The 27,554-nt window shown below is 58.5% G+C and overlaps 2 protein-coding genes across 7 annotated transcripts; both read left to right on the plus strand.

The window, feature by feature from the left end:
- Positions 1-389: 389 nt before the first annotated feature.
- On the plus strand, positions 390-6,924 carry Spib (Spi-B transcription factor). Of its 6 annotated transcripts, none has more exons than XM_003465484.4 (6): positions 390-471; positions 1,140-1,167; positions 2,910-2,982; positions 3,217-3,431; positions 3,727-3,877; positions 4,573-6,924. In XM_003465484.4, the coding sequence occupies exons 1-6, from the start codon at positions 449-451 to the stop codon at positions 4,869-4,871; spliced, it is 789 nt and encodes a 262-aa protein (XP_003465532.2). In that variant the 5' UTR covers positions 390-448; the 3' UTR covers positions 4,872-6,924. The 6 variants fall into 6 exon arrangements, with proteins under 6 accessions (XP_003465532.2, XP_013003332.2, XP_013003331.2 ...); XM_013147878.2 differs by having other exon boundaries at positions 419-471; positions 2,907-2,982; XM_013147877.2 differs by lacking the exon at positions 390-471 and having other exon boundaries at positions 540-1,167; positions 2,907-2,982.
- A 977-nt stretch (positions 6,925-7,901) lies between these two features.
- Positions 7,902-27,437, plus strand: Mybpc2 (myosin binding protein C2). Its single transcript, XM_003465411.5, has 28 exons — positions 7,902-8,097; positions 9,163-9,240; positions 9,621-9,707; positions 9,847-9,995; positions 10,370-10,487; positions 10,980-11,028; positions 11,162-11,221; positions 12,597-12,793; positions 12,976-13,108; positions 13,728-13,852; positions 13,936-14,041; positions 15,358-15,530; positions 17,364-17,529; positions 18,227-18,333; positions 18,641-18,670; positions 18,822-18,961; positions 20,158-20,317; positions 20,397-20,501; positions 21,157-21,345; positions 21,590-21,724; positions 23,358-23,525; positions 23,600-23,688; positions 23,774-23,969; positions 24,414-24,553; positions 24,992-25,151; positions 25,343-25,479; positions 25,955-26,141; positions 27,313-27,437. Exons 1-28 carry the CDS (start codon positions 8,079-8,081, stop codon positions 27,321-27,323), a joined length of 3,414 nt encoding a protein of 1,137 aa, XP_003465459.3. The 5' UTR covers positions 7,902-8,078; the 3' UTR covers positions 27,324-27,437.
- Positions 27,438-27,554: the final 117 nt, after the last annotated feature.

The raw sequence follows: 27,554 nt of genomic DNA on the forward strand, positions 1-27,554 counted from the left end.
TTTCCACCTGGGGTCCGGAGGGTCATTGTCGGCTTGGGTTTCCCCTGGCCCAGTGTCCCAGAGCAGCCCCCAGGGGTCTCAGCTGTCCCCAGGCCCCTGCTGCTTTGGTCACTGGCAGCATAGCCCACCTGAGCCCTGCTTTCCTGTTCTTAACCTTAGCGTCAACTTGGCCCCTCCTTTTCCAGGGTCTTCCCCCAAATCCAGCTCCTGAGCCATCTCCACCCCTCGGGGTCAGCCCCCCATTCCTGCCCCCAACTGTGGGGATCCCCAAATCCTTGAAGCCAGGCCCGCCCTCTCTGACACGTGACCAGCGTTGTGCAATCCAGCCCCCTCCCCGAGGGGATTTTTGAGGAGGGCCTAGCACCCCTGCCCCTCCCCGGGGCTGGGCCAAGGTATATATAGGGGTGGTGGCTGCAGCCCCACAGCAAGCCCAGCACCCCATAGCACCATGCTCGCTCTGGAGGCTACACAGTAAGTGCCCCCAGCTGCCCAGGACCCCTGCCCACTCTGCCCCCCATCCCTCAGCCTGGGGGGAGTCTGCCCCACCCAAGGCCAGATGGTGGGATGGAAGGGCCCCCATTGGCCTCCACCCTCCTCCCAGCCTGGTCTCCCCAGGTCCCCAAGGGTCCATTTCCAGGGGACACCTGCTTGCTCCTCTGCCCCTAGCCTCTCGGGTGGCCCATCTCCATCTCTGTGTCTTCACTGCATGAGTCTCCGTCCTCTTTCTGACCTTTGGCTCCCTCTCCTGCCCCTCAGTCCTGTCTCCACCCCTGGGGCCCCAGAAATACCTTTGCCTCCCTGTGCCATGTTGGGGTCTGTGCCTTCCTTCGCTTCCTGCTGGGCCCATTGTGAAGATGCCCGCTGCCGCCTGGCCCTCCACCATGCCCTCACCTCCTCCCGGGGGACTTTCTCCCCCTCACTTTCCCTGCCTCCCCCCAAGTCTATCTATGCAAATCCCGAGGAGGGGGGGACATTTGCCTGGCCTTTGCCCCCCATTTCCTGTCCCGGTGTTGGGGTTGCTCTCACGCAGGGACACCCAGCAGCCTGCAGAGCTGCTGTGGTCACAGCTGCCGCCTCCTCCCGCCAGCCCAGGTGGCTGAGGTCGGCCCTGACATGCCCCTGCGTCTCTCCCCCTCCAGGCTCGACGGGCCACACTTCAGCTTTCTGGTGAGTCGAGGGAGGCTCCCAGGGCCAGTGAGGGGTGGGAGGGGCCCCTACGCCCACTGTGAGCTCCCTCAGAGTGGGTCCCTGCTCCCTGACTCAGTTTCCCCTTCCTGTTGCCCTGCTCATCTCAGGTCTTCTTTCTTCTGGCATCTCCCCCTTGGGCTCTGAGACTGTTCCTTGGGACCCTGCGTCTCTGTCCCACATGTAACCCTCCTTTCCCTCGGTTTTGGGGGTGGAGGAGGGGCAGACTTTTAAAATTTTCATCCTGGAGTATTTCAGACACACAGGAAACTAGGCACAGCCTCCCGGAGCCCAAGCCCCCCCCCACAGTAGATAATCCTCGGGAGATACCCCCTCCTGGCCTCTGGTTTTGCTGGGTTTTTTTCAACAAAGGATTGTTTTCCCCTTCTTTCTTCTTGTACTTTTTGTAGTACTAAGGATTGAACCCAGCGCCTTCACACTGAGCTATGTTCCCTATATTCATTTTTTTTAAAATTTATTTTGAGACAAGATCTTGCTAAGTTACCCAGGCAGGACTCAAACTTTCCATCTTCCTGCCTCAGCCTCCTGAACACCTGGAATTACAGGTGCTCACCACATTGGACTTGTTGGTTGGTTTGGGTTTTCTTTTTCTCTTGAGGTACAACTCCCAAGCCAGAAACAGTGACTGCTTATGTGCATAGCCGGGAGTTTTCAAATTGTGTACCTGGCTGTGTGGGCACTGGTCAGACCCAGAATGTTCCATCGCTCTCTAGAACTTTCCCTCCCTTCCTGCAGACAACCCCCACTGGGGCATTTTGCACCATCGGCTGATTTTGAAGTTTGTGGTGCTGAGGATTGAACCCAGGGCTCTCACACCACAGACAGCTCCATCCCCTCTTACCCCTTTTTGGAGCCAGGGTCACATTATTGCCCAGGTTGAGCTCCAGCTTTTGATCCTCCTGCCTCAGCCTCCCAGAGTGCTGTGATCTCTAGTGTGCACCAGCATGCCCCGCTTTTGCCTGTTTTTGAACTTTAAATTTAGTTACTTATGCAGTGGGTCCCACTGGGCCTCTCAACAGTCTGTTGCTCTTCCTTGCTGTGTAGTACTCCACCTGCTGATCATACCAGTCTGCTTCTCCTGCCTCCTACTTTTGTACACCTCAGCTGCCTCCAGGTTGGAGCCATTAACAGGGCTACTCGAATGATTCTTGGCTCAGGCTCCTGCAGACATAATGTTTTCAGCTTTCCTGGGTAAACAGGAAGAGACCACTGGGCTGGAGGGACGGTACAGACCTATATCAGTCTCTGAACTTCCATGACTAAAACAACACATGATTCTTGACAAGAAGCAGACCAGCAGGGAGGCAGATTTAAGAATCATCAGCAGCTGGGTGTGGTGGTACACGCCTGTACTTGTAAGGCTGAGGCTGGAGGGCTTCTGTGAATTTAAAGCCAGCCTAGGGTACAAATAAAGAAAAGCAGCAGCATTGGGACCCCACTGCTATAAAAGGCAAGCTGGGATCCCTCCACACCCACCCTGGCAGGCACCGTGGCCTGCTGACCAGGAGCTGGCTACCGTCTCCCTCTCCAGAGCATCTGGCTCCATGCATCTCTCCTGCCCTGTCTTGGTCTCTCTGTCTCTTTCTGTCTCTGTGTTCTCCTCAGCTGCTCCTCTCCTTTCCCATCTCTGTGGGAGTCTCCCTGAGGTCTGGAGAGGAAGGGGGCTCCAAAGCCTGAGGTGACCTTGTCCCACCCCCCAGCAGTGTCCAGATGGCATCTTCTATGACTTGGACAGCTGCAAGCACTCCAGCTACCCTGATTCAGAGGGGGCTCCCGGTGAGTGACCATGGCTGGACCTTGGGCCCATTTCTCAGGTGGGGAAGCTGAGACCCAAGGAGTGGTCTCACCTAGCACAGCCAGAGCCGGTGGCAGCCCAGGCACCTCCCTTTCCTTTCCCACCCACCTGCTCTTCATGCAAATCCTGGGGTTGGACATTTGCACAGCTCACAATGGTCCCTCTGTGCCAGCTCTGGTGGGAAGGGCTTCTGACTCTGTGGTATCCTTCCCCAGACTCCCTATGGGGCTGGACTGAGGCCCCGCCTGTCTCGGCCACCCCCTATGAAGTCTTCGACCCGGCAGCAACCACCTTTGGCCACCCCCAGGCCGCCCAGCTCTGCTACGGCCCCTCTGCCTACAGCCCCGTGGGGACCCTCGAGCCTACCCCCAGCCTGGAGACCCCTGGGCTCAGCCTCCTCACATACCCCACGGAGGACTTCACTGGCCAGGTGAGGACCAGGAAGACATCTACGTCCACGTCCACCCAATGCAGCTTACAACCAAACCCGTGGCCCCGGCCACTTCCCCGAGTGGAAGCTTCCCACTTCCCGTGGCTGCAGGGCGTTCCCAGACCAGAGCCCGCAGCCAGATCCGCCTGGTTGGTGCGGAGAGCACACAGGGCAGGAACACGCAGGTCCCGGGCAGCGATGCGCAGCCAGGAGGCTGAGTGGGGAGGGCCGCTGACAAGCAAGGAGGAGGGGGAGGAAACGGTCCCGGATGCAAGGTGACCCTGGCCTCCCGCAGACCCTAGGCCCCCTGGCGTACGCCCCGTACCCCAGCCCGGCGCTGTCGGAGGAGGAGGACCTGCTGTTGGACAGCCCCGCCCTGGAGGTCTCCGACAGCGAGTCAGACGAGGCCCTCTGGAGCAGCCCTGAGAGGAGGGGCTCTGAGGCAGGTAGGTGGGGGGATGGGAGGGACCCTGGGCAATGTGGGAGGGGCCACTCTTTTTCCCAACTCTGAAGGCTGCGCGGCCTTGGAGAAGCGCCCTGTCCTCTGTGCCTCGGTTTCCAGTCCGCACAAGGGGATGGCCGTCACAGTGATTTCCCTAGCCGGCCTCGGTTTCCCATCCACCATCGTCCCTGTCTCCTGGGATAGGACGGTGAGCTCCAGCAGGGGTCTCCCACAGTCGCGCGCACGCGCGCACATAATCTTCTCTATGGCCCAGCAGACTCGGGTCGGACTGCCCCACCAAGGTCACACGGCTTTAGGGAAAAGGGCAGAGGTGGGGTTCAGGTCTCCAGTGCCACTCTGCAGCCCTGGCATCTTCTGAGACCCTGCAGAAGCGGCCAAAGGGATCCACACCCACTCCGGAGCTACAGGCTCCGCGGAGGTTGCTGCCATTGGCGTTGACAGGGGCTGCTGGTGCAATTCGCCGCCGCCACCGAGCAGTAAACGGGAGAGACGGGTGGAGGAGGCTACGGCTAATAGCTTCTGGGAGGGAGTCGCACTGTGCCCGGGGCTGGGGACCGAGCCAGGTGCACCTGTCACCCCCTGCACCCCTGCGCCCGCCCACGTGTCTGGGCCGGGACACCGGAATGGGGTGGGGTGGGTCCCCGGAGCGCCCCCTAACGTAAACCCGCACCTCTGCAGGGGCCCGCAAGAAGCTGCGCCTATACCAGTTCCTGCTGGGGCTGCTGACGCGGGGCGACATGCGCGAGTGCGTGTGGTGGGTGGAGCCGGGCGCCGGCGTCTTCCAGTTCTCCTCGAAGCACAAGGAGCTCCTGGCGCGCCGCTGGGGCCAGCAGAAGGGCAACCGCAAGCGCATGACCTACCAGAAGCTGGCGCGCGCGCTGCGCAACTACGCCAAGACAGGCGAGATCCGCAAGGTCAAGCGCAAGCTCACCTACCAGTTCGACAGCGCGCTGCTGCCGGCCGCACGCCGCGCCTGAGCCGAGCTCCGGGCGGCCGGTGGCGCCGGAATCGCTGTCCCGCATGGGATCCGCGGGAGCGTGGTGTTTTGGATCGCAGGACCCGAAGGACTACTCTGTTGTGTGTGTGTGTGTAGGGGGCGGTGCTTCCAGAACCCCAGTGCCTCTGGGATCCCATTGTGATAGCCAAGGTTCTGCATCCAGGACGGGAACCTCTGAGGTCCCTTGTGTGTACGTGAACCCTCCACATCACCAGGGTGGGGGCACCCACAGATCACTACCCCAGGAAGAGCGCTGCCAGCAATCCTAGCCCTCTGCAACACAGGGGGAGGGGTCAGTGCACCTGGATCCTCTCTTGTCTGAGTTCTCGTAGGATTGGAGATCTCCTAGTTATGTCTGGGGCCCTCTGGGAGCCCGATGTGGCCTCAGTGCTCTGTGCCTCTGTGATTTGGCAAATCTGTCCCCCTAGATCCTTTTGTGATCTTTGAGGTCCCCGCATTCTCTAGAACCGCTATACTTTCAGCTGTTTGTGTCTGGAGTCCCAGCTAGGGTCCCTCTGGAATCCTTTGGCCATGTCTGGAGTGACTTGTTAGGTCGGGGTATGGGTGGAGACTCAGTGAGACTTAGAACTGGGATAGAACTGGGACCCTGTTGTCAAACTTGGGATGTCCAGCCACATAGAGACCCCCAAGCAGCCCAAGTTCTTGCGCATCCCTTGCCTTCCTGGCGTGCCCTTTGTATACCCATACCAAAGATGTTACATCTGGGCGATTTCTGTGGCAGCCCGCCTCTCCCCTACTATGGCAATTTTTATTTTGAGACAGAGTCCAGCTATGTGTTCCAAGCTGTCCTTGAGCTCATTATGGTTTTTTTTTTTTTTTTTTTTTTTTTTTTTTTTTTTTTTTTGTTACCAAAGATCGAACTCACGACCTTGAGCTTACCAGGCAGGCACTTAAGCCGCTGAACTAAATCCCCGACTTCTTGAGCTCACTATATAGCCCAGGCTAGTCTTGGACTCACAGAAATCCCCCGTCTCAGCCTCCCAAATGCTGGGATTACAGGTGTGCACCACCACCCTTGGCTGTATGACTATTTTTTTGTACCAGGAATCAAACTTAGGACCTTGTGCTTGCCAGGCAGGCGCTGTGCCGCTGAACTATATCCCCAGCCCAACCATGCAATTTTTAACCTAGTTGTCAGCCCCTCATCCTGAGTGGGGAACTCAGGTCCCTCGTGATGTCTTCTTAGATTCACCTAAGTACTCTAAGGGAAAACCTTGTCTTGCTACCAGCCTTTTGATATAGGGAGATTTTGCATAATCAGCCAATCCAGCCCCAGTGGGGTGTGCAGAGGCTGGAGGTAGACAGGGGCCTTCATAATGGGGCATTTGTTCTCCAGGCTGCCCCAGGGCTTGGCCCAGCTGCCAGTTGGGCCCTGACCATTTGCATCTTGAGCCCTGTGCAAACCTAACTTGTGCTGCAGGAATTGTGAGAGCTGTCACGTGGATCCCAGCACCCCTGGACTCAGCCAGGCCAGCTAGGGGAAGAGTGGGCCGATCACAGTTTGGTTTGTGTGGGAAAGTGGGAGAGCAGAAGGACAGCAAAAGGCCGAGCAGCTCAGACCTCTCCACCCCCTGGAGAGAGAAAAGGGCATGGAGGACTGAGGGAGGTCCACTCCTTGGCCCAGGACTGCAAGCGGCAGAGGCCATGCAGGGCCCCACCCTCAGGAGAAGGGGGGCTACACAGCGTCCTCCCCAGGCCTCCTCCTACAAAGAAGGTACCCTCTGCAGAAGTTGTCATCATCACTTAAATGTGAAGTAAAAACAGAAAAGAAATAAAGGTACAAAAAGTGTAGGTGTCCTTTATCAGGGACGACAATCTGTTGCTGCAATGAGCCATCATGACAGCCAGGAGAAGATGAGCTCGGAGATCAGAGAGGCAATTCCGGTCACAGGCCACAGCTGGCTGAGCACTGAACGCCGAAATAAGAATCCAGAGAAGGAGGCTAGGGCGGAGGGGGGAGTGTCTTTAATTTTTGTTTCCCTTTGAGGCCAATTACAGTTCTTCCCCACCTCTTCCTCGTTTTCCCTTCTGTTTGGGTGTCTACCTTCTTTTCTTTAGGTCTTTCTGTTTTTCTCTCACTGTATTGAGCCATCAGGCTAGCGGCTGCTGGCACTGGCCACTCAAAAACCTCGCGGGGTCCGGGAGAGCCACTGGGCGGTCTGCCAGGCAACCCCTGACGTCACACGAAAGCCGCCTCCTGGTTGGCTAGATTTTCCCTGGAGGCGGGGAAGTTTCCGGCTCGTAGGGGATTTTGGCAGAGAGCAAGACGGGAGAGTCGGAGGAAGAGCTCGTGGCGGCACTTGGCCGTCGCTGTGGGTCCCTTGGGCCGCGTTCTTTCCCAGGCGGACCCCGCCTGGACCACAGTGCCCCCCTTCGCCCCGCTCTACAGCCCGGGCCACGCTCCAGGCCTCGGGGACGCGGCGCCCCGGTCCCCCCCCCCCCGCCCGCCGTCCTGCCTCTGCGGGGAAACCGGACTCTCCCGCCCGGCTCCGGTTTCCCGAAAACTCCTGACTTGCAGATCTAAGAATGGTGCCTTTCCGGACCCTGTCTCTCCCCGCGCCAACCCCTCCCCGTGCCAGCTACACTCACCCGAGACCCCTCGCTTTGTCTACCCCTCCCGGAACCCCCACCTTCACCTTCCTTCGTCCTCCTCCCTCCTCGCCCTCCTCCTCCCTCCTCGTCCCCCTCTTCCCTCTTTTCCTCCCCACCCTCCTCCTCCCCTCCCTCCCTCCACCCTCCTCCAGCTCCACGACCTCCTTCTTCCTCCCCTTCCTTCCCCCTCCTCCTTCCTCCTCCACCCTCTCTTCTGAACCCCAAATCTGGGTTCCCCATTCCTTTGCCCCTAAACTCAGGAGTGTAGGCACGCAGACCCCTGCTCCCCAGGCCCCTGGGGTCCCGCGGAGCGTCTCCTCCCTCACCCAGGTGGCCAAGCCCCCCAGCCTGTCCTCCCTGGGGACCAGGCACTCAGCTGTCTCTGTCCACCTGTTATTTCTCGCCCTTTAGGGCGTGAAGGCGGAATGTGGGGCGGAGGTCTGGGCCTCCCAGAGCCTCCTGGGAGTCTCCTAACTTCTTAAAAACGCTCCCCGTGGGCCCCACCTGTCCTCCTGAGGGCCGGAGAGTTGCAGCTGCGGTGGTCTGGTCCCCCCAGCGGGAGGAAGTTGCGGACATGCCTGAGGCCAAACCAGGTGGCTCCGGGCCCTGCCTCAGAGGGGATGAGGGCCCCCTTTCTGTATGAGGCTCGGGGCCTCCTGTCTCTCTGTGGGTTGGGGAGGATGGGGTGTCTTATCTGTCCACAGAGGTGGCTCCCTTCCTTAGGAGCAATGGAAGAGGTCCCTCGTGTGTGTAGGGTGGGGATAGCCCCTTCCCACCGCAGGGAGGGAGTTACTGTCTGTGTGGGAGTCTGGGGACCACATCTCCGGCAGACATGGAGAGTTTCTGTAAACTAGAGTACTCTGTCCGACATGGGGGTAGGGTCCTGTGTGCAGGCTGGGGAGTCAGCAGAGTGATGGGGTCCTCTGTTGTGGGGTGGCATCCACTAGGAGAGGTTGGGCAGGATGAGGGGTGCTGAGGATTCCCATCTTGTCCATAGAAGGATGAGAACCCTCTTCCTGTGCAACCTGGGCTCCCTTACACAGGAATTAAGAGGCCTACTTCCCTTTCCTTTCTTTAAAAATTTTTTTGGGGGGTGTGTAATGCTGGTCACACACAGGTGCCAGCTCCACTGCTGAGCTACATCCCCAGTCTCCTGGAATCTTTTTTCCTTGTCGAGTCTGGGAACCTTGTTTGGGACCAGAGGCCAGGTCTTTATATGAGGATCAGGCTTTCTCTCTGTGAGGCAGCCTGAAGGACAGACACAGGTCCCACGACCCTTGTGAGGTATGCGGTCCCGAGGTGGCAGGTGAACCACTTTCGGGTTAGGGTCCAGATACCTGCTATGACTGGGCCCTCTTGGGCCAGAAGCCAGCATCCCGGGGAAGGCTGCTGGGCTCAGCAGAAGGTGTCTGGTTTCCAGCCCAAGGGAAAAGCTAATTATACTCCCGGAACCAAAAGGTCAGGGCTGGGTAGCCTGGGCTGCTAGGCCCTGGCCAGCCTGGGCTGGGAAACCTGACCCCAGACTCTGGGTTGGAGATAAATTTACACCTAAGATGGGGGCTTTCTGGAGCAGAGGGAAGAGGCTAGGCCTGGACCCCCTATCCTGGAAGAGGGGGCCGTCAAGCAGGCCTGGACTTTTACTATCTCCTCTTGCACAGTTGCCAAAAAGGCCACCAAAGGCAAAGATGCCCCCAAAGAAGCCCCTCCTAAGGAGGCTCCTGCGGAGCCCCCCAAAGGTGAGTGGCCTCCTTGAGTCTGCCGACCGGCCACGTCCCCGGTGCCCACGGCCCCTGCACCTACTCCCCTTGCACCTGAACCGCTTTAGTCCTGCTCTCTGTCCTGCAACTGACCCGGCAGCGCGACAGAGGGACGAGCGCTGCTCGCTTGCGCAGCCTCCCGCGACTCTCTAGCGCCCCCTGGAGGGGGCCTGGGTGCAAGCTCTCATCTCCGGGTAGGTCAGGTTTCCAGGAGACCTGCGGTCCAGGACCTGCTCTTCCTCAGCCCAGAGACGTAGGAGCTTCACCCCGTGCCCTGCGCCTTCTGAGTCCCTGCCCTCAAAGCTGCCTGCTATCCCTCCCAGCCCACCTCCCACTTCCCAATCCTGTCTCCTGCGCAGAAGCCCCGCCCGAGGACCAGTCCCCCACAGCAGAGGAGCCCACCGGCATTTTCCTGAAAAAGCCTGACTCTGTATCGGTGGAGACCGGTGAGGGGGATGGGGGATGCAGGGTCTGGACCCCTGGGTGCAAGGCGGGAGGCAGGGACTGGTCCCCTGGGAGTGAGGGAGGAGGACCCGTATCTGAAAGCTCATGGTCCCCCTCCTGGGCGTCCCCACCCCCCTGCAGGGAAGGATGCCATCATCGTGGCCAAGGTGAACGGCAAGGAACTCCCGGGCAAACCCACTATCAAGTGGTTCAAGGGCAAGTGGCAGGAGCTGGACAGCAAGAGCGGGGCCCGATTCTCCTTCAAGGAGTCCCACGACGCGGCCAGCAATGTGAGGAGGGTGGGGAGGGGCGGGGGCGGGGCCTGGCGGCAGAGGGCGGGTCCTGCTTTTCAGGGCCCCCGCTATGGTCCGGAGCCCCTAGAGGAGCACTGCCGGGATGGGGGTCGTGCTGGGCAGGAGGGGAGGGGGCGTGGGGGTAGAGCAGGCAGGCCATGTTTCACTAAAGCCATATTCGTGTCCTGAAATGGGGAGCCCGCAGTGTGGGCCCCCAAAAGTTTAGCTTGTGCAGGTAGGATAGTTGGAGCCTCCTCTGGGTGCATAGCCTCTGCCGCACGATGGGGCTGAGCACTCGGGGACAGTTCCATGCGAGGTCCAGGGGTGCGGTGGCTGGGGTCTCATGAGCATCCCCACCCGGTTGTCCCCAGGTGTACACCGTGGAGCTGCACATCGGGAAGGTGGTCCTGGGAGACAGGGGGGATTACCGCCTGGAGATCAAAGCCAAGGACGCCTGCGACAGCTGTGGCTTCAATATCGACGTGGAGGGTGCGCTGGTGGGGACAGAGGAGTTAGAGGTTCATGGGTCTGGGGGTGGGGGACGGATGTCCCCACCAGGAACAGGAGGGTGTGGTGAGGTGGGTCCAAGTCTTGGGGAAAGTGTTCAGAGTCATGTGAAGGCTGACAAGGCGGGGGATCCCAGCTCTGAGGAAGCAGGACAGACCTGGGCAAAGAGGCTGTCCAGGTTCCAAGACTGGGGACACACAGGTTATGGGTGAAGCTGTTCAGGATGGACAGGAAGGATGTGCGTTTGGGGGTGCATCGTCTCCAGGGGTTGAGCCCAGAATGTAGGGGCTTAAATGCGGAAGTGGATAGGACTGACTGAAGTTGCCAGGGCCTGAGGAGAATCCTCTGGTTCAGGTGGGGGCGCTGCAGTGCAGGAGGAGGCTGGTGGCCTTAGGGAGGCAGAGGGCGGGCAGAAGCTCTGGGTCTGAAGCCCGGCTTCAGCCAGTTCACTTTCCCTCCGGCCCCTGTCCCCAGCACCCCGTCAGGACGCCTCTGGGCAGAACCTGGAAACTTTCAAGCGCACGTGAGTGACTGGGCCCCGGGAACAGAGGGTTTCCTGGGGCTGAGGATCAGGGGAGTCTCTCCCCTTTGGGGTATGGGGTGGGGACTCCAGGATGCACCTCAGTGGGATTCACACCCCCTCTCAATGGCCGCAGGGGTGAAGGGAAGTCAGAAGATGCAGGGGAGCTGGATTTCAGTGGCCTCCTGAAGAAGAGGTGAGATCCCCTGCTTTCCTCCTGCACCTCCTTCTCTGTCTGTGTCTTCCCTGGCCCCCACCCCATCTAGCCACCTGTCCATCATCTCCCACTGACCCTTGGTCAGCCTCATCCAATCACCTGTCTGCCATGCGGTTCACTCGCTACTCACCGATGCACCCACCATCTTCACCTCCACTCTGCTCTGTTCTTCAGCGCCAGTTAACCTGATCCTCCAGCCACTCACTGGTCCACTTGTCCATCCCTCCACCCAATCACCTACCCATCCATCCACCCAGCCACTCACTTGCCTATTTGCCAGTCCCTGGGCTCACACACCCATTTATTTACCCACCATCTGTCTACCTGTCTACTTATGAACTCAGCCATCTGTTTGTCAACCCACCCTTCCACCCTCCCAAACCCCCTCCATCCACCCACTTCACCCAAGGAGGCACCCCTATATCTGTCGCCACACCCCCCACATTCTTTCATCCATCTGCCTTCCCACCTCTCCATCTGGCTGCACCCACATCCCTTCCCCACCCAACCCAACACCCAGCCCCCTGTGCTCACCCTGTATCACCTAGCCCGCCTACCCCTAGCAGCTGCCCATCTCTGCAGTGGTGACCCCTCCCCTCCCCTCCCTACTCCCTCCACCCTGGCAGCTTTGTTAAATATGACTATGTGGCATTGGTGTTGTCAACGGTGAATGGTGGCAGGTCCTCATTGTCCCACATAATTCTTGTCCTCATGCTCCTTTACTCCTTATCTTCTGCCCTGCCCCTCCGCCCTTCACTCACATGTCTAGCTCCATACCTCCCTGACAGCTGCACTTAGTAACTGGCTCATCTGTCTCCAGCCAGCCACTTATCCAGCATCCCCAGCTGTCCCCCACCTGCCCACCCACTGGCTGTCCTCTCCTCCTGTCCCTCCTACCCACCTGCAGAGGCCTCCTGGGTACCAGACAGAGATGGGGCAGAGCATGGCTCTCAGGTCCCTGCTGTTGAGGAATGGTTGGGTACAGTGGTAGGGACACAGGTTGAGACCATTCTGTGTGGTCAGAGACAGAGAGTCCCCAAGGGCCTTTTGGAGCCCAGGCAAGGGCATCTCATTGCCTTGGGGGCCAGGGAACACCTCCAGAGAAGGGCACTTGGGCACTAGGTTTTCCCAGAAGGGGAGCTCGTCGAGAAAGAGGCACAACAGTCATCTGTGCCAAGTGAGAGACAGGAGAGAACCCAGGGTGCCAAGGACAAGGCCAGCAGCTTGTCCTTGGAGGGTCGGGGAAGGTGGAGCTCCTGGCTGCCAGGCTGAGGTCTGGCGCACAGGGACGGTGGCAGTCACACAAGAGGGCGGGGACAGGCTCTGGAATCCGCCTGTGTGTCCCCCTCCCCAGGGAGGTGGTCGAGGAGGAAAAGAAGAAGAAGAAGAAAGATGACGATGACCTGGGCATCCCCCCCGAGATCTGGGAGCTCCTGAAAGGGGCGAAGAAGAGTGAGTATGAGAAGATCGCCTTCCAGTATGGCATCACCGACCTGCGTGGCATGCTGAAGCGGCTCAAGAAGGCCAAGGTGGAGGTCAAGAAGAGCGCAGGTCAGCACACGGCCAGTGGCGCCCAGGCCCCAGCAGCCCACCGCCCGGGATGGGGGTCTCCGGTCCTGGGGAGGCCTCCAGGCCTTGCCTTCGGGGAACCCCGAGGGAGACGGCTCCTTGAGGGGTGCTAGGGCAGCCGGGGCCTCTGGTCTCCACCCTGCTCTGCCTTCCTCCATCTCCAGCCTTCACTAAGAAGCTGGACCCAGCCTACCAGGTAGACAAGGGCAACAAGATCAAATTGATTGTGGAGATCAGTGACCCAGACCTTCCCCTCAAGTGGTTCAAGAATGGCCAGGAGATCAAGCCGAGCAGCAAGTAGGGGGGCAGGCGCTGGGCGGGGTGGGGGGGGTAGGAAGAGAGGGTGGGCGTTCAGATGGGCTTCTATCAGCTGGCAGTGATGCTGCCCACGTGAGAACTGAGCTGGGCTCAAAATAAAAAAATGAATAACAATCTGGGCGTGGTGGCTCATGCCTATAATCCGGCACTCGGGAGGCTGAGGCAGGAGGATCATTATGAGTTCAAGACCAGCCTGGGCTACAAAGTGAGCTCAAGGCCAACCTGAACTACATAGTGAGACCCTGTCTCAAAAAGATAATCAATCAATCAATCAATCAATCAATAAATAAATAAGGACTGGGGATGTAGCTCAGTGGGTTCAATCCTCAGTATTGGAAAAAAATAGCCTAAAACACCTGGTTCTGGGTGAGAAGCATCACTTCTGGTCACTTCCGGTCATACTCCAGGAGCCTGGTCTCGATCCTGGGTCAGGCCTGGCAACAATGGAGGCTGGGAAATGCAGCTCCCTGGGTGGGGTGGACATAGATGGGCTCTCTGGTGGCTTGTGTGGATGGGGTCGTCTGTCTCTTCCCGTGCGAGGCTGGCTCTGGGCTTGGGGTGCAGTTCCTGGCCAGCAGTGAGCGGGGCCCCTCCCCAGGTACGTGTTTGAGAACGTGGGGAAGAAGCGGATCCTCACCATCAACAAGTGCACCCTGGCTGACGATGCCGCCTACGAAGTGGCTGTCAAGGATGAGAAGTGCTTCACGGAGCTCTTTGTCAAAGGTGAGGCGGGAACCGTGTGGGGCGTGGTTGAGTGGGGGAAGCCGGGTGTCCTGACACCTCTGCTTCCTGTCCCATCCACACAGAGCCTCCGGTCCTGATCGTCACACCTCTTGAGGACCAGCAGGTGTTCGTGGGTGACCGGGTGGAAATGGCGGTGGAGGTGTCAGAAGAAGGTGCCCAGGTCATGTGGTGAGTGGCCTGGGCCTTGGTTTCCATGCAGGCACCTCAGGCCTGGTCTTCAGGGGCCTGAGACCTCCCCTGGGGCTCCCAGCCTCTCGTCAGAGTAACCAGGCCACCTCGGCTTTCCCTGCAAATACTGACCTTCAAGGCCGCATCTGGGCCCTCTAACACCGGCCCATCCTGGCCCCTGCTGTGTCCCTGCGTGTTTATCCATCCAGCCAATGGCCCCATCCTTGGGCCTACCCACCCATGTTCATGCATGTCTGCCTCTCCCTCCCATCCTTCCCTCCCTCCCCTGCCCTCCCCCACTGTCCATCCATCCCCCCTTTCCCTTTCATGTCTCCCTCCCTGCCTCGGTTCGTCCACCCATCATCCCTTCCTCTCTCCAGTCCTCCTCCCTCCATCGCTCTCTCCATCTCTCTCCTTCCTCCATCCCTCCCTTCATCCACCATCCCTCCCTCTCCCTCACCCTTGCCCATCTCCATAGTAACCACTCACCAGCCAGGCACTTCCCCAGCCCCATCCTCTGGCTGCAGCCTTCTGCATGTCCGAGGTGAGTGGGAGAGAGGCACCAGGCCAGGACCTGCCTTCACGGTGTTTATAACCAGGTCGGCTGGTGAGGGGTGTGCCCGGGGAGAAGAGAGGCAGAAGTGGTGAAATCATCCATCCCTATAATGCCCCACTCTGACAAGAGTTAACTGACAAGAGTCACTGTGTCAGCTTTTCCCAGGAGGAGGGGTCTCAGGTGGGCAGGTGGGCTTCCTGGAGGAGGTGACATTGAGACCCGAGCTGTGGCCTGAAAGACGAGGAAGTAGAGGAGGGGGTGTCCCAGCTGGGGAGCCCTGCTCACAGAGACCACTGTGTTGGACACTTGCCTCCAAGACCCTCGGGCTTCATCCTGCTCTGTCCTCTCCCCATGACCCTGGCGTGTGTGTGTGTGTGTGTGTGTGTGTGTGTGTGTGTGTGTGTGCTTCTGTACGGTATACTAGGGACTGAATACAGGGCCTTTGCTTTAAGCAATCTCTTTATTTTTATTTTTTAAATTTTGAGACAAATTCTTGTTAAGTTGCCAAGTTGCCCAGGTGGGGGTAAAACTGGAGATCCTCCTGCGTCAGCCTCCCGGAGTGCTGGGATGACAGGCGCACCCCGCCATACCCAGCTCACACAATTTCTTTCCGTGCCCCCAAGCCCTCTCTGCTCCCAGCTCCCGAGCTTTATCTGCCTCCCTCCTGTGGCGAGGTCGTCTCTACCCCCCAGACACCCTCTGGGACCTGGCCAGGGAGGGGCTGGCCCTCACTGTCCGCTCCTGCATCCTCTCTGCCCAGGATGAAGGACGGCGTGGAGCTGACAAGGGAGGACTCCTACAAGGCCCGGTACCGCTTCAAGAAGGACGGCAAGCGCCACATCCTCATCTACTCTGACGTGAGCCTGGAGGACGGGGGCCGTTACCAGGTCATCACCAACGGCGGCCAGTGTGAGGCCGACCTCATCGTGGAAGGTGAGGCAGTGGGCTGGGGCGGGTGCCCTCCTCCCTTCCCCAGGCGCTGGGCACTGGGCTCCTCTCGCTTGTCCCCCTCCTGTCACCTCCCCACATCTCCCATGCATTCCTGCTGGAGTCATCCAGGGGCACTGGGCTTGGTCAGCCCTGTCAGGCTCTGGAGCCAGTTCTCGGGACCCACCATGTCAGTGCCTGGGTTAGCTTCTGCCCCCACCCCATTATTTCTTTTCTTTTTTCTGAGTCGGGGTGAGTCTTGAACTCGTGGCGATCATCCTGCCTCAGCCTCCTGAGTGCTGGGATGATGACAGGCGTGTGCCCACCACACCTGACAGTGACCCCAGTTCTGTAAGATGTCACCACAGGGGAGGCTGGGCGAAGGGCCCACAGGACTCGGTGCACTGTGTGTGGCTAATTCCATACAAAGGACAAGGAAAGAGAAAAAACAACACCAAGGCATTTGTGGGCCAAGCAAACGGTCCCGTTTCACATTTATGATCCGGAAGGGTCTGCAGGATGAAAGCAAATAAACCGTGTTTTAACAGGGAAACGGGCAGCAGGCAGAGAGGAAGGAGGGAGGGAAGCAGCGAATGTACTGGGCTTCACACTGTGGGGCGCTGCCGGCCGTGGGGTGGAGGGAGACCAAGTCCCTTCGGAGCTGTGGGGCGCTCCCTGGTCGTTCCCTGAAGGACACCGCAGCGCGGGCAACGCCACCGTTGCGTGGTGCGCGGTTCCGGGAGCTCCTGGAGAGGACGCAGAGCACGTGGGAGAGAGGCTGTGTGCCGCGTGGGCTTGCGCCTTCTCCGAGCTCGCGGAGGATGGTGGTATCCCGAGAGGCCCGGCCCCGTCCCACCATCCCCAGAGAGGACAGCTGAGCTAACCTCACCTTGAGGCAGTGATCCGTGTGGGTGAGGGGGCGGTATTTTTCTCTGTATGTCTAAATTCTTTTATGATCGTGTTTTAAATTGTATAAATGCATTGCTCTATTTAGCTGGGTGCAGTGGCACAAACCTATAATCCCATCACTGGGCAGGCTGAGGCAGGAGGATCACAGCAGAGTTCAAGGCCAGCCTGGGCTACATAGCAAGACCTGTTCGCAAAGAACTAACAAAAAAATTTAAAAAAAGCCAGGCATGGTGGTGGCACACTTGGGAGGCTGAGGCAGGAGAATTGCTGGGGCCAGGGATATAGGTGAGTGACACAGCACCTGCCTGGAAAGTGCAAGGTTGTGAGTTTGATTCATGGTACCCAAAAAAATTGCTTTATTTAAAAGATAAATAATAATTTGAGCCAGGCATGTTCGTGCCAGCCTATAATCGCAGGATTTGCAAGGCTGAGGCAGGAGGATCCCCATGAGTTGATAGCCAGCCTGAATGACAGCAAGACACTGTCTCAAAAACCAAACCACAACAGTAATGATGTGAATGTAAGATCTCTTCCCCTCTCCAGCCCTTTCCATGGTCCCTGCCATTACTGAGCCCCTCTGTGCCTATGACCTGGGCTCCCCGTTCTGTGCTGGCTTCCATGGCTGCAAGTGAGCCTGCTCCCTCTCTGTTGTGCAGAACCCAGAGCCTCACATATGTCAGGCATGCGCGGTACATGTGGCTGTACATCTGCCTGCCACAGGACCTTGGCACAAGCTGCCTCTTTCGGGAGACTCCACATCCCTGTGGTTCCTCATTACCCCCCTCCTTTCTTGGCATTTCCTTGCTCACACTGGGATGTGACTGCCCAAGGGGGCAGCACCTGCACGGGGTTGGGCGTGCAGAGGGTGCTCACTGGGGCTTGGGGCCCGGCTAGAGTGGTGACGGCCCCATGTTCTCCCTCCCTGCCCAGAGAAACAGCTTGAGGTCCTGCAGGACATCGCCGACTTGACAGTGAAGGCCGCAGAACAGGCCGTGTTCAAATGTGAAGTGTCAGATGAGAAGGTGACGGGCAAGTGGTACAAGAATGGGGTGGAGGTGCGGCCCAGCAAACGCATCACCATCTCCCACGTCGGCAGGTGAGTGGGGGCTGGCAGCGGTCAGCATGGCTGCGTAACAAAGATAGTGGCTGCAGAGAGCAGGGTTGGCCTCTCTGGGGCCTCTGCGGCTGGTTAATGGCAGCTCTGCTGCTCATGCCTGGGATTGGGCAGGACGTCCACTGGGCTAAGTTCGGCAGCCACCACTCTGGTCACTGTGACTGGCTTCTTGTCCTCCACTGTGGAGTCCTGGCTTCTCCTGTGGCACCAGCAGGGGACCCTCTGTCACTCCTACATTGTTCTATCTGTGAAAGAGAGTCCCAGACTGGTCCAGACTCAAGGGGTGGGGACAGATGCCACCGTTAGACAGGGACAGAGGGAGGCCGCAAGGCCAGGTTTGCAGAGCTCAACCGCCTGCTGGTAGAACATGGTGCCCTCCAGCACTTCCACCGCTTTCTCTGCTTCCTGGACCACTAGGAGTTCTGTTCTCTGGTGGCCTCCGTTACCATGACACATGTCAGGCTCGTACCCTTTGCATTAGCCAGGTGACGGTGCACACCTGTAATTCCGGCACTCACGAAGCTGAGACAGGAGGATTGCCATGAGTTCAAAGCCAGCCTGCGGTACACAGTGAGACCCTGTCTCAAAAAGACAAGGCAGTGACAGGCATGCAGGTTGCACCAAGGAGGGTGTTCTGAGGGACGGGAGCTGGCCCGAGCCCTGCCGTCTCCCACCTTAGGGTCCACAAGTTGGTGATTGATGACGTCCGTCCGGAGGACGAGGGAGACTACACTTTCGTGCCTGATGGCTACGCACTGTCCCTCTCTGCCAAGCTCAACTTCCTGGGTGAAGACACCCCTCTCCTTACCCTGGGCACCTTTGCAGGCCCCAGACCCCCAAGAGGCCCCCACTGCATGACTGAGTGTCCCAGAGTGTGTGAGCAGGATGACTGCAAGTGTGGGGAGCTCCTGGGTGGAGCCAGGGGACGGCGGTGAGAGTCCTGGAAACTGAGGGTGTCCTCGAGGGAGCAGGGGGGCTCATGATCCTGAACCCTGTTTCCATGGTGACCACTAGATGCTCATCTCTGCCTCTGGGTTGTGAAGGCAGAGGGGGCCTGGTGGTGACCTGACCTCTAGTCTCCTTGGTTTTCCAGAAATCAAGGTGGAGTACGTCCCCAAGCAAGGTGAGGGGCGGCCGATGCCCTGGGAGGTGGGGCCTGGATCCCCAGGAGCAAGGGAGGAGGGGCTGGCACTTCTCAGGGCCCCTCTGGGGGACTGGGCAGCTGCCCCACCCCTGCTGTCCCTGAGGTGGCAGTGCCCCCTCCTTACCTCTAGAGCCACCCAAGATCCACCTGGACTGCTCTGGGAAGACTTCCGACAACACCGTTGTGGTCGTGGCTGGAAACAAGCTGAGGCTGGACGTGGCCATCACTGGGGAGCCGCCTCCTGTCGCCACCTGGCTGAAGGGAGATGATGTGGGTTGGGCCTCCCCTGAGTTCTGCTTAGCCCTGCTGGGTTACTTTAGGCTAGTTGCTTTGCCTCTCTGAATCTCAGTTTCATCTGCTATGAAATAAGGACAAGTATTCCTTCTTCACTGGGTTGTTTTTTAAATTGGAGGTTATATATATATATATACATATATATATATATATATATTTATAATGTGTGTATATATATATATGTCTCCTTTTGAGACAAGGTCTCACTATGCAATTCAGGCTGGCCTTGAGCTCACTTTGTAGCCCATGCTGGTCTGGAACTCATAGCAATCCTCCTGCCTCAGCCTTCTGGGTGTGGCACACCGAGTGGATTACAGGCATGCACCACCGTGCCTGACTTTGGAGATTATATTTTCTATTACCTGATGTGGGTGCCTCTTCCAAACCACTGACCCAAAATCTAATTAAGGGGCTGGGGATTTAGCTCAGTGGCATAAGGGCTTGCCTAGCAAGCTTAAGGTCATGAGTTCGATCCCCAATACAAAAAAAAGCTAATTAAATCAGTGGATTAACAAACCCATCCATCCTTCATCAATTAATCACCCAGCCATTGACCCACCTGGGAATTAATCCATCTGTCTGTTCATCCATCCATTAACCCACTTATCCATCCATCCATCCATCCAGAAATCTAATGATCTTCTGAGCCTTATATTCATATATTTTGTCCATCTCTCCACTGTTCTTCCAAATATCCATCAAACCAACCACTCACCCACCCACCTAGCATCCATCCATGCATCTGTGAGCCATCCTGGTGCTGAAGCTATGGGAGAGCATGGCACCTTGTGCTAGGGACTGGCTGGACATCTTGGGATTCACAAAGCAGCATGATGCTTTTTTTTTTTTGCCTTTTTCCTTTTTATCGGTACCGGGGAGCGAACTCACGATTGCCTGCTTGCAAGGCAGGCGCTTATGCTGCTGAGCTAAATCCCCAGCCTCTGCATGGTGCTTTTAATGGGCCTGGTATCTGGAGCCGAGGTGGCCTCAGACAGGAATGGCTTGGCTGAGCGGCCGTGGAGAGGGTCTGTGTGCCGAGTCCAGGGTGTGGCACACCGAGTGACAGCGGGCAGCCCTGGCAGGCGTGGAGCAGGGCAGGGGCAGGTCAGGGCAGGGGCAGGTCAGGGCTGGGCCAGCGTGTGCAATCAGGGCTGTCCGGTGACTGTGTCCAGGTGTTCTCAGCCACTGAAGGCAGGATCCGCATTGAGCAGCGGGTGGACAGCAGCAGCTTTGTGATCGAGAGCGCGGAGCGGGTGGATGAGGGCCGCTACACCATCAAGGTCACCAACCCCTCAGGCGAGGATGTGGCCACCATCTTCCTGCGGGTTGTGGGTGAGCAGAGGGGGTTAAAGGGGCTGGGCCGGGTGGCTCCCTGAGCTCTCGGGGTACTCCTGACTCTCCTGGCCCCCAGATGTCCCGGACCCCCCGGAGGCTGTGCGTGTGACCTCAGTCGGTGAAGACTGGGCCATCCTGGTGTGGGAGCCGCCCAAGTATGACGGGGGACAGCCGGTCACGGGTGAGTGGGTGCCTGGGAGCCAGGGACCTGGGGCCTGGGTCACTCTTACCCACTTTCCGGCTCTCAGGCTCTTCACCAGTCTCCCCCTCAAAGCTGGGTTCCCAACTCTGAAGCCTTCTGATCCCACGGCCTCTCATCATGTTTTATTTTTTATTTTTCATGGCTCTGAGAGTTAAACTCAGGGCCTCCTGTGCCACTGAGCTACCTTCCCAACTCTTATTTTATTTTGACATCTGGTTTCACTGCGTAGCTCAGGCTGGCCTTGAATTCATGATCCTCCTGCTTCAGTCTCCCAAGTGCCAGGATGACAGGCATGCCGCACCCTGTCCAGCCTCCCTCTCATTATTTATTCTCCATCGGTCTGTGAATAAATGTCACTTCGCCCCAGGGCCTGGGGTTTTCTATGATCCCTGGCCCCAAGTCCTGAGACCTGTGACCTCTCCTGACTCCCAATCCTTCCCAACTTGGACTCTTTGACCTCTACTCTCAAGCAGTGCCTTGGAAAAGCTCTGTGACCCTGAAGAGAAACACGAGATTACTGGCCTCAGACCCTTGGCGGTCACATGGTCCTTTTGAAGAGCTGGCACCATCCCAACTGACCCATAACCCTGTGACCTCCCACGACCATGGGGACCTCTCTGCTTGGCGTCCCCAGGGTACCTTTTGGAGCGGAAAAAGAAGGGCTCTCAGCGCTGGATGAAGCTGAACTTTGAGGTTTTCACGGAGACAACCTACGAGTCCACCAAGATGATAGAGGGCGTCCTCTACGAGATGCGGGTCTTTGCGGTCAATGCCATCGGCATCTCCCAGCCCAGCATGAACACCAAGCCCTTCATGCCCATCGGTAACGCTCTGGACCCGTCCCGACGCCCTGCTCTGCCTACCATGGCCTCTGACCTGCAGACTGACACCACCCTTGTCCCAGACAACCCCAGTCTTCTCTTTCCCCTGGTCATTTCAATCACACTAGTGCTCCGACTTCCGGCCCACAGAGACCCCTTGCCCTGATCAGCACCCTGTCTCTGATCCTTGCCTGTTCCTGCTGACCCCTGGTCCCTGCTGACCCCCACATCCTTGGATCCTTGCAGCACCCACAAGCGCACCTCAGCACCTGACAGTGGAGGACGTGACAGACACGACCACTACGCTCAAGTGGCGGCCCCCAGACAGGATCGGGGCAGGTGGCATCGACGGCTACCTGGTGGAGTACTGCCTGGAGGGCTGTGAGTACTGCCTCACCAGGCTGGCAGCCGGGTGGCCTGGGAGAGCCCTGCAGGTCTACCCTTTGCCCTGGGTGCTGGCTCAAGGGCCAGCCTGTCCCCTCTGCCCTGCTCCGCCCTCCCAACCACTTCCCTGCACCTGTATGCCTCCTCCCTTCTGTCTGTACATCTGTCCACTCGGCCAGCCAGCCTTTCCCGTAGCCATCGGCCGGTCTGTGCATTCAGCACCCCGCCATACTCCTCTCCCGCTTTCCGCTGTCTGCGTCTCACCCTTTCCTCCTTTCTTCCTTTGTTTTGTTTTCTTCTTCCTGCTCACTCAGCCACCCATCTTTTTTTGAAGTACTGGGTATGGAACCCAGAGCCTCGGCATCTCCAAGGCTACATCTCCAGCCATTTATTTTAGTTACTAACTTTATTTTGCTATACTGCCAGGCTGAGTTTGAACTTGTGATCTTCTGACCTCAGCCTCCTAGAGCTCGGGGATGACAGGTGTGCATCATCGTACAGTTATCCATTCAGTCAGTCTTCTTTCCATCTGAGAAGTTTTTGGATCATCCAACTATCCATCCATCCACTTACCCACCCATCTATCTGTCCATCCATCCATTCACCTACCCACTCATCCATCTACACACCCATCCACCTACCCATCCATCCATCCGTCTGTCCACCCATCCATCCACCCACCCATCCACTAACAATTTTCCCCATCTTCCTGTATTTCTTTGCTGCCTCTGTCCCTCCCTTCCTTCCACCCACAGACCCACCCAATCACCTGGCTAACTACTGTCTCCCACCTACCCCTCTGGTGCCCACATTTCCATATGTCTTCCATCCTCTGCTGAAAACACGCCTGTTGGGTGTGGAGCAGAAGCCCAGAGCCCCAGCAGCGATGCCTGTACTCCACATTCCTACTGACAGCCAGCCTGCCTAGGGCCCCATCCTGCCACTCACTGTGAGACATGGAGCCCCAGTCATGTCCCTGAACCCTGACACCATCATCTTAGCGGGTGAAGGTCTTGCCCATCTTGATGGAGCACCGAGGCCCTGCACGGGGCGATGCATGCTGTCAGCTTCCACCCTCTTCCTGCCATCTCCACCTGTTCTTACCCCGGCTGCCCCTCACCCTGAGCCAGAGCCAGGCTCACCAGCCCACGGGAATAAATCCAAGACAGAGAGGCACAAAACAGGAGGCACAGAATCCAGTGATTCCAGCGCCACCCCTGTCTCGACCCCGACAAGGTGGTGTCTGTTCCCCTGTCTCCTCCCACTCTGTGGGGGGACAGAGCTGCTGCCTGGCCCTCGGAGCTGTACCAGGCAACAAGCAGAGCTTGGGCGTGTTCTGGACTCGGATGGCCCTGGGTTCAGCGGCCTGAACACTGCAACAGAACTGTGTGGCTTCGGGATGCTCCTGAGCCCCTCTGGGCATCAGTGTCCCCCTCCCTAAAGTGGGCAGGAATGATCGCACTCACGTGGGCTGGCCTCAGAACCCAGTCACAGCCTGCTTGGGGAGCAGAAGCTGCTGCTGGGTACTTAGTCCTCGCTGCCAGGGACCTGGCCACGGGAAGGTTGCTGGGCTCCGGGGTGCGGGCTCGGAGGGAGGCTCCGAGGCCCACGGGGCTCCTCTGACTTTCAGCTGACGAGTGGGTCCCCGCTAACAAGGAGCCGGTGGAGCGCTGCGGCTTCACGGTCAAGGATCTCCCCACGGGGGCCAGGATCCTCTTCCGGGTCGTCGGGATCAACATTGCGGGTCGCAGCGAGCCGGCCACGCTGTTGCAGCCGGTCACCATCCGGGAGATTGTGGGTGAGTGCCCTCACCCAGCTTTGGTGGTCTGGTCTGGTTCAGGCCCCGCGCTGAGCCCGGTGTCTATGCTACAGAGCAACCCAAGATCCGCCTCCCCCGCCACCTGCGCCAGACCTACATCCGCAAAGTGGGGGAGCCGGTCAACCTGGTGATCCCCTTCCAGGTACTGCGGGGTCAGGGCCAGGTCGGGGTGGGTCAGGGCCTGGTCGGCTCCGCAGAGCCTCCTGACCTCGCCGCCCGACCCCCAGGGCAAACCACGGCCCCAGGTAGTGTGGACGAAGGGCGGGGCCCCCGTGGACACCTCCCGCGTGCACGTGCGCACCAGCGACTTGGACACCATCTTCTTCGTGCGCCAAGCAGCCCGCTCCGACTCAGGAGAGTATGAGCTGAGTGTGCAGATCGAGAACATGAAGGACACGGCCACCATCCGAATCCGCGTCGTGGGTGTGCAGCCTGGCCGGGAGCAGGGAGGATGGAGGGGGTGGGGCCAGGGCGGAGATGGGCGGGGATAAGGACGAAGATGGGTTGGGCTAGGGACAGGATGGGCGGGACTAGGGACAAGGGCATGTGTCCAAAGATGAGGATGGGTGGGGCCATGGGCAGAGGGTGGGGCCAGGGATAAAGGGGTGGAGCCAGGGACAGAGAGGTGGGGCCAGGGATGGAGAGGGTTCTTGTCTGAAAGGGCATGGTCAGAGGCAGGGTCATTGGAAGTGGTCACATTTGGGGCGGGGGTCCAGGAAGGGCAGAAGGCAAGAGGTTTGGGGTGTAAGCTGCAAATGAGGCAACAAGGTGAGGCACTGGAGGACGCAGGGCGTAGGCCTGAGGTGTCAGAGTCTGAAGTGTGGTGAGGGACCCCGGGCTGGTGTGTGACAACCCCTCTTCCTCCAGAAAAGGCTGGGCCCCCGCAGAATGTGATGGTGAAGGAGGTGTGGGGCACCAATGCGCTGGTAGAGTGGCAGCCGCCCAAAGACGACGGGAACAGTGAGGTCACGGGGTATTTTGTGCAGAAAGCTGACAAGAAGACCATGGTGAGTGGCCAGGGACCACTGGCTGAGAGGGCCAGGGTGCTGGTGAGCCCGCTTCATGCTGTGAGAGTACACCAAGCTCATTCTTCAGTACCACACAAAAAAGAATACCCTGTCCCCATCAGCAATCTCCCTCCCACCCCACCCCAATCCCCAGCAAGGGTCACTTTGCCTTCTGTCTGTGTGGATTTGCTGACTGGACACTTCCTCTAAATAGAAGCAGAGAGTATGTGCTGTGTGTGTCTAGCTTGTGTCCCAGCTGCCACCCTTTTCAGAGCTGAGTAATATTCTTTTATGCTGTTAAACTACATTTTGTTCCTCTACTCATCCCTTGACGAATATTTGGGTGGTTCCTCCCTGTTGGAAAACGCTGCCATGCATGACAGGCTTCTGCATACGACACTTTGTATCTGTCCCCTTTGTGTCCTGTCCCCACACCAGGAATGGTTCAATGTCTATGAACACAATCGCCACACCAGCTGCACCGTGTCCGACCTCATTGTGGGCAATGAGTACTACTTCCGCGTGTTCAGTGAGAACTACTGTGGGCTCAGTGACTCGCCTGGGGTCTCCAAGAACACAGCCCACATCCTAAAAAAAGGTGCTGCCTCTTCCCCCTGGGCCAGTCACTTCTGTGGCTCTGCACTGGGTCCAGTGGGAGCTCTGAGCCTTGCCTCTGCCCCGGACTCCAGTTGCTGGCATCTGGATGGGCTGGAAGCAGCAGGGTCTCTTGGCTGGCTAGTTCGGGGGCATCTTCCATTCACCCCCTGATGGGTGTATCCTCTGCACCAGGCATCACCCTCAAGCCACTAGAGTACAAGGAACACGACTTCCGGATGGCTCCCAAGTTCCTGACGCCCCTCATTGACCGGGTGGTCGTAGCCGGCTACTCTGCGGCTCTCAACTGTGCCATCAGAGGCAACCCAAAGGTACCAAGGTGGTGGCCCATTGGAGTGGCATGTGTGGGACTCGGGGAGAAACTGGCATGACAACCGAGCCCAGCACACTGCCTCCTCCTCCTGGCATCCTCTAGTCTCAGCAGACTTGCTCACTTTAACCCACTTCCTGCTTCTCTCCTTGGCCTCAGCCCAAGCTTAGACAATGGTGTCCTGTCTTCCTGCCAGGCAGTAGCTCCTCCAGGCAGCCTGACCTCTGAGGAGAGACACAGTGTCTCTTGTCCTGTTCAAGGACAGACAGGAGTGCCTTGGAAACAGAAACAGCAGGGGTGGGAGGATCTGGACTGGGTGGGTCTCCAGATTCCCCAGGGCAGGTGGGAGGCAAGCAGGCACTGCAGGAAAGGTGTGCTGGGAGAGACAGGTGCCCAGGTGCTGAGGCTCCCTCTCTGCCCAGGCCCGGGTCCCCCACTGAGCTGCCCTTTGCTCCCCCCCCCCCCCCCCGCTCCAGCCGAAAGTGATGTGGATGAAGAACAAGATGGAGATCGGTGAGGACCCCAAGTTCCTGATGACCAACCACCAGGGGGTCCTCACGCTCAACATCCGAAGGCCTTCACCCTTTGACTCAGGCACCTACTCCTGCCGTGCCGTTAACGAGCTGGGGGAGGCGCTGGCCGAGTGCAAGCTGGATGTGCGAGGTGAGGGCCAGGCCCGGCCTGGGAGGACGGTGGCATGGGCCCCAGTCCTGGGCAGGCACAGGTGCATGGCACAGGCCTCCCTGTTAGCAGAGGGAAAGCAAACATGAATGAAAGTGGAGCCCAGGACCCTGGGACCCTGGGAGCCTAGGAGAAGCCTCCTCCTGCATAGCCAGCCCCAGCTCTGCACTTGTTTTGAGATGGGGGTCTCACTGTGTATTCAGGGTGTTCTTCAACTGTGTAGTCCAGACTATCAGAATGTAGTCCAAGGAGTCATACTCAGACAGTCCTCCTGCCTCAGCCTCCCGAGGACTGGGATTATAGGCCTACACCACCACACCCAGTCTGTTCTCTGGCTCTCAGCTCTGGCCCCTGCTTCCCCTTTGTCCAAGAACGCTCTTTCCAGCTTCCTTGGTCTCCCTGCCTCCAGCCCTTCCTTCCTGTCCATCTGCTCATGGCCTTAGATGGGGTATCTGGTCCACAGTGGGCCTGGTGCTCCCTGATCACAGCCCTCCTGGGCTCCTGGTACCCCAGATCTCCAGCCCAGGGCCTCATGGTCATGACATCCACTTGGGTGTCCTGGTCCCTACTTGATTGTGACCTCTGGCCCCCTCAGATGTCTCTGTCCCTGGTAACACCCCAGTAGACAGCAGAGACTGCAGATCTCCCTCCAGAGGGGTTCCGAAGGGAGCTCCAGGTCTAAATGACTCCTTTTAGGTCACTCTGCTTCCCAGCTGCCTCAGTGTCTAAAAATACGCTGACCCCCAGTCATGCCCTGAGTCTGCTCAAAGCATCCCCCCATGGGGTGAGCAACTACTCGTAGCCATCAGCCAGTCAGAGCAGTTTTGGGCAGAAAATGACAGTGGTCAACTTAGTGAGGCCCTGTCTCAAAAAATAAACCCGGTGTGGTGGTGCACATCTGTGTTCCTAACACCCAGAAGACCGAGGCAGGAGGATTGCTACAAGCTTGAGGCTGGCCTGGGCTACACAGTGAGTTCAAGGCTAGCTTGAACTGCATAGTGAGACCCTGTCTCAGAAAACTAAGGGCGGATGGGGTGGGGTGGGGTGGCTCTGGAGAGGTACTGGAGGGAAAGGGGCCAGCAGAGGGTCTAGGCAGCTCCGGGAACCACAGCCCAGCTCACCAACTCTTTTTCCCTCCCATCCCCTCCCACAGTGCCGCAGTGAAACTGTCCCCCACCTGCCAAGATGACTGAGCCAAGCCTCCAGCCCCAGAGCACTCTGGACTGTGCCTTTGTTTCCCAAGTTGTCACTGACAACTAAACAGTGCTGCTTAGACTACGGTGGCCTGTATGGTTTCCTTGCCTGTAACTCCCTTCCCCCCTCCAGCCGGGGCTGGTCACCCTGGGGTGCGTGAGGGGGCAGTCAGGGCAGGGCAGGCACCACCGCTAGGCTGCT

Source organism: Cavia porcellus, unplaced genomic scaffold (genome assembly GCF_034190915.1).
Source record: "Cavia porcellus strain 051 isolate PalLab524CR breed Dunkin Hartley unplaced genomic scaffold, mCavPor4.1 scaffold_7, whole genome shotgun sequence".
In the NCBI taxonomy this organism is placed as follows: Eukaryota; Metazoa; Chordata; class Mammalia; order Rodentia; family Caviidae; genus Cavia; species Cavia porcellus.